The sequence below is a fragment of the Trachinotus anak genome, unplaced genomic scaffold (assembly GCF_046630095.1).
Source record: "Trachinotus anak isolate AG129_WGS33_773 ecotype Australia unplaced genomic scaffold, CSIRO_AGI_Tana_v1 ptg000008l, whole genome shotgun sequence".
NCBI lineage: Eukaryota > Metazoa > Chordata > Actinopteri > Carangiformes > Carangidae > Trachinotus > Trachinotus anak.
The window spans coordinates 22623623-22633102 of record NW_027273859.1 but is presented as its reverse complement, the minus strand read 5'-3'; the positions used below and the strand labels follow the sequence as shown (position 1 = coordinate 22633102).

The 9480-nt window shown below is 39.7% G+C and overlaps 1 protein-coding gene across 3 annotated transcripts; it reads right to left on the bottom strand.

Moving 5' to 3' along the window:
* Positions 1 to 36: 36 nt before the first annotated feature.
* Positions 37 to 9470, bottom strand: poli (polymerase (DNA directed) iota). 3 transcript variants are annotated; one of them, XM_071483593.1, is made up of 10 exons: positions 9125 to 9470; positions 8339 to 8464; positions 8077 to 8241; positions 7335 to 7481; positions 6877 to 7107; positions 5799 to 5977; positions 4586 to 4677; positions 4341 to 4474; positions 2675 to 2895; positions 37 to 1175 (listed from the first exon to the last, which is right to left on the bottom strand). In XM_071483593.1, the coding sequence occupies exons 2-10, from the start codon at positions 8373 to 8375 to the stop codon at positions 393 to 395; spliced, it is 1989 nt and encodes a 662-aa protein (XP_071339694.1). In that variant the 5' UTR covers positions 8376 to 8464; positions 9125 to 9470; the 3' UTR covers positions 37 to 392. The 3 variants fall into 3 exon arrangements, with proteins under 3 accessions (XP_071339694.1, XP_071339692.1, XP_071339693.1); XM_071483591.1 differs by having other exon boundaries at positions 9130 to 9470; XM_071483592.1 differs by having other exon boundaries at positions 2696 to 2895; positions 9130 to 9470.
* Positions 9471 to 9480: the final 10 nt, after the last annotated feature.

Here is a 9480-nt window from a genome sequence, read left to right as displayed (position 1 = left end):
AAGTCTTACAAAAAAAAAAAATTCCCATGCAGTTCCTAATTTTTAGAAATGCTTTACTTTTACTTTTATTCCAGTCTTAATTTTTATTTATTATTTTATCATTATACATCACACAGTTTTTCATGACACCTCTGGTCCTCCATACTTGTAGTTGTCTTGTCATTTCTGATTTACAGCAGTGTCACCAAGAAACAAAAAGCATCACCAAATTGTTACGTGCTGAAGGACTGTTAAATACAGTAAAATATTACATGTTTCTTGTATTTTGTTTACTCCATGTATATCATGTAAAACCAATCCCATAACAGGAAATTAAAGATTAAAAAAAGAAATAATAATTATAATGTCCTGTCATAATCACCTTTAGCAGAGGTTATTTTTCAGTTCTCTCTCTAACTGGGTTTGAAATACTTCAACAGACTGTTTGCCTGACTGCCTTTTCCAGCAGCCTTTTTGTCTTTGGTCATTAGGCCTCTTCCTGGTTTCCTGGATGAGGGGGTCTTCGGGACCAGCTTCTGTTGCTTCCATTCAGACATCAACTCCCTTTGAACATCCGGCGGAAGCTCAGAAAACACCTCAGGGTCCACATTTCCTGGGAACCCGCAGTCAGAAGACTGGGGTAATGACAGTCTCCCTTCTTCCATGACGTACTCTCCTGGAAATGCACTTGTGCTTGGAGGCCTCTGGTGATTCACTGTGGTCATTCTGTAAGATGGATCCAATTCGTTTACAGCCTCTTTAATGTCCTCAGTATTTTGTGAGTCTGTCAATGACTGTGTTGTTATGTGGGGGACACTGGGGACTGCAACTGGTGCTGAGGGGCTGGTGGAAGTGCTGGGAAGGGAGTTAACATAGGCAGGAGACAACAGTTCTTTTTGGATTTCGCTGGGGAGAAGCTTGAACACTTCCGGGTCAAAATTTGGGGGCAACTGATGTGTCACAGTGTTGTTTGCTTCACGAGGGTCTGACCTCTCTGTGTTGCAGTGTACTCTCTGAAGTGGAGGGTCTTCTCCAGCAACAACAGAGCTTTGTTTCCATTTGAACTCATGTAATGCTGCCTCAGAGCTAAAGGGGCTTTTTGTGGTTACTGTCTGTTGTAAGGGGTGTTCAGTCGTCCTGTTTGTGCCGAACTGACGATCCGTGTAACGACTTCCCCCATCCTGAGAGGAATCATTCTATTGGAGAATAAAGGAGGAGCACAAATGATTTCAGGAAAGTATTAACACGATTTCTAAGAAGGAAAAATTCAGCAAGCATCATGAAACAGCACAACGTGAGAGAATGAGACAGTTTAAAGGAACCTTCAGCATAATCTGAGCATGGAGCTGGGTTTCTGCAAGCTCGCCAAATTAAATTTAAGACTTTTTAGACCTTCTTAATAATACATAGAATGCAGTTTAATAACAGTTTCATGATCATACCATCCAAACTATAAAAGCATGATCGAAAACCAGTAGGGTCAATACAACCTAAACAAGAATTGCTGATGTGTTAATTTAATTTCTGTGACTTGGTCTCAGATTAGTGGAAAAAAAATGGATGGATGGATTAACCGATTTAAAGTAATAATTTTAGGGCTGCATTTTTATTTTTATTATCAATTAATTTAGGATTTCTTTTTTCTTGAATAATCAATCAGTCATTTGGTCTATCAAATGCTAAAACAATACAAATGATGCCATCAAATGACTTTTGTCTGTTTTGAGTGGCACTCCAAAACTTTAACATTTTCAGTGTACCATCACATATTTCCCAAACATTTGTGCTTTTTACTTCTTAAATTCAAATAGTGTCTACTTGACCCCTCAATGCAGGTATCAGACGTAAATAAATCATACATTTTGACATTTAATCCTATCATATTGTAATATTTGAATATAATTTTTTGTGGACCATAGAGTTAAAAGTATCCCAGTTACTACACAAGAAGAACAGAAATTAGAGAGAAAAGAATTTAAATTTGGGTGGCAAGACTTTGTTTTTTAATCTCTCCCATGATGCATCTCATGAACCCCACAGATTCATCCTGTGACCCGTACTCGGGGTCCTGAAACCCCAGACTGGGAGCCACTGATGTAAGACAAAGAAGACAAGCAGCAAATCTTCACAGCTGAAAAGTGAGGACTAGAAAAAGGTCGGCACTTAGCATTTGCTTGATAAAACACGTAAACAATTTATCTATCAGCATAATAATTTTCCGCGGAATCCACTAATTGAGCTCAGTGCTTCAGCTCTAATCAATCCATTCAATTTACGGCTAAAATCGATACTTGGCCATTATGAATTCATTGCTACTATAGCAGCAGCACTAATAGTGTATAAGTCTGATGGTGCCAGCTGAAACTCCACAAAAAAGAACAGCCTCCAATTAGCAAAATCCACAACAATCTTACTTTCCATTTAGAGTTGTTCAACATCTGCTGACAGCTTGAAATCAGATACCAAAACCTCTTTTACAACTAACATTACTGCCTGCAGCAGGCAAGAGAAAATGTCTCAGACTTTTGTAAATTAAATTTTTTGACTTATTAGTTTATTCTAAAGCATTTTATGAGGAAACTAAGTTCAATGCTTCTTAAAACTTTTCCAGAGCTGCAGATTCCCTGATGGAAATGAAGATAATCTGAATGATCTCAACAGTCAAAACAAGCCAGATTTCACTGCATCGCTTCACCTGTGTTTGTGATGAGCAGACCTGCGTTTTTCTGGGGGACGTGCTCTGTGTGAAGAAAGATGTTATGGAGCCCTTTCCGCTGACGGCAGCTCCCCTGGCCTGCAGGTTACTGAAGCAAACGTTAATGAGGGTGAGGTGGAAGGCGGCGCTGCTGTCCACCATCTTGTGGAAGAGCTTCATGGCCAACGGGACCAACTGGACCACAGCATCACCGCTGCTGCCTATAGAGACATCACAGCAAAAATAATGCTCCATGGCAGTTTTGTACAGCAGGATATGGCTGGATATTGATGAGAATGAGCCTAACTGAAGAGACACATACAATGCTGTCACAGAGGCTGTAAGGGACGGATAAAGAGGATTTACAGACGAATGTTGGAATCAAAGTTTTTGTTTGACAAAAATTACAGACTCAAAATTGGCTTAGTTTAAGATATAAAGTTTGACGTTACAGAGGTTGATCTAGATATGGCACAGCTACAACCTGGTTGACTGAGAATCTTCTCAGCAAAGCACAAAATCTTATTAAATTCCAAAATCTTCTAAAATCTTTTCCTCTGGAAATGAAGTGCTGTTTTCAAGATGGAGAGAATGAATTTGAAAATTTAATTAATTCTTAAACCTTTATGAACAGATGTTTCTGGCCACCTGGTTTTTTCCTTCCAAAAACAGCTGCCTGCTGCTATGGGAAACGATGCTGATGAGAGTGGTGACAGTGAGCTGAAAGATGCTAAAATATTTCACAAGGATAAAGGAAACTATAAAGTCAGCAGATGATTCTGTCGTTCTGTCACTGCAAGCGACTCCTTTTTTTTATTTTTATTTTTTTACACAGTCATTTGATTCACTGCTAATATAAGAGGCACTCGAGTTGCCCTATTTCCCTAAAAATCTGTATGACTACATTAATATGCAAATTTATGCAGCAAAGCACACCAGCATCTAATCAGGTCATGTACTCCATCTGTGGCACCTGTGGTCGTAGTATGAAGTTTCTACTATGTGTCGTTCTCGAGTTACTGTGCTCACAAGAATGTGTCTACAGAGCTGAGGCCCATTTATGCTTCTGCATCAGGGGCCACACACATAGGCTTGGAGGTTATGCTGTGTAGCTGACGTGTAGCTGACGTGCACCTGATCCGAAACATAGCTACAAGCCGATGGAGATACCACAAGAGCCAAAAACGTGACTGGCTGCTTATGATTTCCCCTACATGACTATGATATTTTTGAAAGTGAGAACAACTTAAAGGAAGTGACTCAGTCGTCTTCTCAGGCATTGAACAATGTGATTACACTGCAACCCTTCTGCTCACCGTGATTCCCACTCTGTATGAATGAACGAACAAACAGACAGCATTTACATGGCGGTCGTCGCTTATTTAGGATCGAAACAATGGAATAAAGTTTAACCTGGGTGTAAAGAGCTCACTGTACTCTGTTTCACAAACTACATGAAAGAAGGTAAACTCAGTTACTGTGGGGAATATAAAGCCTGATCATATACAACACATGTGTAATTGAACAGTAACAGACGGCTGCATGATGACATTATGTCCTGCATACACGTTTAAGCATTTTTACAGTAAGTGGAAAACTTGATAAAGTGTGATCCATTCGTTTTCAGGTGGGGCATTACAGTGTCCTTCCTGGTGCATAATCTTACCTGAGGTGATCTTCTGTCCTATGTGGTTGGGGATCGGACACTGACGGCTCTCGCGACTGAACCACTTGTTGGTTGCTGAGTATCTACGAATGGTGAGCCGGAAGGTTTGAGGCTGCCTGCCATCTTTGTTCATCCTAGTTTTTAAAACAGGTGATAAAGGTTAGATTCAGTGGCTCGTGCATAAAATACCACAATAACAGACTCAGTGATGAGGGGTTAAGTAGGTGGAGAAACTGGCCCCTGACCTTTCCACCAGACTGCTCAAGAGTTGCTGAATCTTTTCCAAAACATCTTTAGTTGATGACATTTTTTTGAAGGAGTCTTCATCACTGAGAGACTGAAACATAAAGAGATACTAATAAAGGGGAAAGATCTTGGTAAAACATAACAATTTTAATGTACAAGGGAAAACTGCAGTGTTTTATTATTTTAATTTCATTAGTGGTTGGTTGAGGGTACTCAATTAAAAACTGAGAAAACTGATACTGCAGAGGGCAAGATATTTTTTTAGTCTTTAGCACTGGATCCTACATCTTCAATAATGTAACCAGAACCAGAACTTTAATTCAGGGTCTCTTCAATTTACAACGAATTAAAGTAAACATATTACAGATCTTGATAATTGGTAAATATTCATATAATTGGCATTTATGCTGCATATTGGTTGAATTGCATGTTCACCTGTGGTTCTCCATTGCATTGGAAATTCTTTAGTTTTATGTTTCGAACTGATGTTGATCAAGTAAAACACACTTCATGCCATAAAATTTCACTAACTCTGCAGTTACACTCGCAAATATAATTCTACCTTATTACCACAGATAAGACCTGTAAAATAAAGTGTCACATATTGTAGTCTAAACACTTAATAAAAAGTTTTAAATCTTTCTAGAAAGCTGATGATTTTTTTTCACCTACCTACTACACTTATTTATCCTTAAATACAACAAGCAGGTACTTAAAGGAGATATTTGTAAGTTTTGCTATTGCTATCTAGCCAGCATTAGCATTAACAGCTGTTTACTTACCAGCTTACTTCTTGAAGAAACATTGCGAATTCAACATCAAATTTCATTCCTTTTTCTCACCAAGAACTGTCTCCATCACGTATTTTCCTCTACTTAAGTTAGGACGCTAACCAGCTAGCCCGTCTTATCATCTTCCAGTTATACAGTTAAATTGCAATTAAGTTTTAGGAAATTATGGGGAAAGTTTTCAGAAGTTTAGTTGGAATATATGGGACCCAAAAAATAAAGCATTACCGAATGCTATGAAGGCTAAAAGGCTACTTTAAAAACCCCAAATGCATGTGACAAAGCAGAACATGACAGGTACAGATGTTTGCTTATGTTCGATATATTGTGCTGCTTCCTTTGACTGATTGCCAACAGACAGCGACAGATGATAAAACACTCAATTAAGGGAGACACTGGTAACTTCAGGGATATCCTAGCCTACCTGAGGGGCCCCAGAAGGGGTGACAGGTGAGTCATCAATGCCGATGGCCAGATTCTTCAAGCGCTGAGCACTGTGATGACCAAACTCTTTCACCAAGTCATTCAAAGGGACGAGCTGGAGGTCTTGGATGCTGACCAATCCCAGGGCTTGAAGTCTCTTAGCAGTTTGGTGACCGATCCCTAAGAAGACACGATGGGACGACACATTTAACGTCAGGGACACTTGATACAAGTGACATGGGCCAAAAATACATTAAAAAGGCCCTGGGCACAGACTTGTAAGAGGCCTCACACCCCACCCTACATAGAAGGACAACACCCAGAACGAAGACACAAAACGCACAAATTCTTTGTGGTTGTTGTGCTTCTCTTTGTGATTATTTTGCATCTATTTGTGTTTATGTTGCTGATTTTTTGGATGGTTCTGTCTCTTTGCAGTCTACTGGCTCCTCTTTCTGACCTTTTTTTTGGTCATTTTTCAATCTCTTTGTGGCCCTTTTGCATCAGGTAGTGATTCCTTTGTCTCTCCTTCAAGACAATTTTGTATCTCATTGTGTTCATTTTGTGTTTCTTTTTGGCTGATTGTCTCCTTTTTAATTGTTTGCATCTCTATATGGTCATTTTGTATCTCTTAGTAGTCCATCTGTGTTTCTTTGCAAGCTTTTTGTCTCTCTTGTGGTCATTTGTGGGTCTTTGTAGTCATTTTGTGTCTTTTTGTAGTTGTGCTGAGTTGTTTCATGTCTCTTTGTGGTTGGTTGATTGACTTTCCAACCAGAAACATTAACAGTCTCTTCAAACAGAGACTCTTACCCATTGTTGCCTGGTCCTTCCATGAATACAGCACATGTATGTTAAAGATTAAGTAAACAAATAAAATAGTGAAGCTGAGAGAGTGACAGTTATAGATTATTGGTATCTAAGTGGGCTTTATATCGTGTAACAGCATTAAAGAGTATAAACTTTGTTCAAATTCAATCTATTTCTTTAAAAAACACTTATTTCTGTTCACCTTCGCATGAAAAGATCAACTGATGAACAACTTATTTTCAGAGTTACACATAATGTATTAGTATGTGTACCTGGGACTTTGCGGAGACTGCTGAGGCAGCCAATGATGTCGCTGAGGTTCTCCGGCAGCAGGGTGGTTTGCTGATTGGGTTTGAAGGTGCCAGACACCAGTTTGGCCAGTAGCTTGTTTGTGGCGACGCCAGCGCAGCCAGTCAGACCCAGCTTGCTGTGGATGGCTTCTCTCAGCTCTGCAGCAATGTGTGAACCTAAAGCCAGTCTCAGGTAGTCACTGCCTTTAACATCTGCACCAGAGTAGAAACGGAAAAACTGACACTTATGTTATCTGCGGGTGTGAAAACTAAAACATTCTTCAAGACAATGAAGTTTTCATTTGTTGGGAAACTGAAAGTGGAATGCAAATATGTTTCAAGGTATAGCTTCTTGGCTTGTTTCACAACTCATTTCCCGGTTTCCGTGAGCCAGATGTGCATAGATGTACTGCGACACCAGAGGCACAAATGTAACTTACTGAGATGGTTGTAGACGTGTCCTTTAAAGGAAAAGCTGTTAGACTCAGGTGTCTGTGCTAGCCTCCTTTCTACCATCTCTGTGACGTCCATAAAGTTTTCATCAAATCCAAGCCTCTCTACCAGTGGACAGTAGGACATCAGGAGCTCTGGGTGGAGAACAAAAAAGGTAAAACAAGGTGAGCACAGAAACTCTTAATATACCTGGTGTTAACTGAAGGACACATCCACATCAGCTCCCCAAACAGCTTTTAACGGCCATCAGAGAACAGTATGAGTTTTTTGCACTATTCTGTGGGTTATAATGTATTTGTAAATGAGGAAAACAAAGCCCAAATTAATAGCGACAGCATAGAGAGAGTGTGGGATTTTAAGAGTCAAGAAAAAAATAAAAATAACACCTGTGCACCTTAGTCAAAATGCAAAATGACTTGTTTTTTGCTTTGCATTCTGACTTTTCGAGGTAACTGTAAGACGACAATGTTGAAAATGCTTAAGTCTGGAAAGATTCTCTGACTCTTTCATTTGACTGACACCAAAACCTGATATTTTGTTGTTTTGTGTTTTTAAGATTATTCTCAGTTTGCTGTGTGCTGAGATTAACTTAGGGTCACGTGTCACTCATGACAATTCTCCACCTAACAGCAAATACTTTATAAAACCAATAAGAAGTCCTTTTCTAACTACTTTACTAAATACCCCAGTTTTTATTAGTTGTGGACGTAATGTAGTAGTCTTGCTCACCTGTCACTTTATAGGACATTTCTCTGTAGTGTGTCAGGTCTTCTCCTTTAACCAGCACCAGCTGGGGACATTTCTCCTTAGCATCAGTCACAGACATCAGTTTGGTGACGCCAAGCTCTCTTGCCACATAGTTACAGGTGACTATGATGTATTTCTGCTGGATACCTGACGACATGGGACACATCACTGTACCAGAAGAATATTCTGGGCTTTAAGAGAAACACATCTGAGAGTCTGCTTTTATTCTATTTGATCAGTTTACCTAGAGGGACTTCTCTCAGTGCTGGGTTTCTGATCATTTCCACCTGAGCATAGAAACAGTCCAGGTCAAAATGCAGAATAACTCTGTGTGCGGGAGCTGGTCCTGATGTCTTACTGGGGCTTGGACCTGAAAGAGAGTTAGTTAGGGACTTCACTGTTGTCATGTTTCAGAAAATTATTTTTGGCTTCATCACAAAAGGTTAAAAAACAGTACAATACAGGGCTCTTGACAATACTGAACGCTGATGAGGATAAGTGACAGGGACACAGTATTGATAAACAACATGATTGATTAAAAAATACGAATACAAGTAAGGGTAGAGTATAATTTAAAATGTCAGAAGGAGGACCTGCTGTACACATTTCTGGTGGCTTTTACTTGCTCATAGCACCTCCCTGAGAGTAAAAGCTCAAAGTACAAGTGCAAGTGGTGTTAAGGATTACTCAAAATCTAAAAAGCTTCACTCTTTCTATTTAATTCATCTTTCCCACTTGGTTGTAGAGAAAATTAAATGACAACTTAAATAATTATTCCTGTCATTTTTTGAGTAAATATTAAATCATTAATTAAAAACAAACCCTGGAAATGGTAAATAAGAATACGGGGGTGAGCAGGGCTGCAACTTTAAGACTTATTTTCATTATCAGTTACCACAAGTGAAAACTATTAATTAAATAAAAAAGCGTGATTATAAGAGACTTTAGTTGCAGTAGATAGTTAATAGTGTAAGTTATGTGTCTCTCTGCTGGCTACTTCACATTAAATGAGGTGGTTTCGGTTTCATACTTTACCAGGAGCAGCAGCGGGGCTGAGTGCGGCTGAGTCCGCCCAACTGCTCCTCCACTCGGCTTCATCCTCCTCCACCTCGTCCTCGCTGTTATCCATGTTAAGCAACGCGAGTCCGTCGTGTTTTGCAGATTTTTACGAGCCTGTAACACCGGTGCTGCTGTGTTTTCGGTGGGGAAACGGTACCAAACGGTGAAAACGCTCTTTCTTTGCGGGGACTAGCTCAGCTTCGTACCGCAGCGCCACCTGTCGCCTCGGAGGGATCGCTGCTACACACCTTGACTCAAAATGTCAATTAAAATGTGATATATTTATCACGTGAAAAAATATTTTGACTTCCAGTGAGGTGGGTTTAT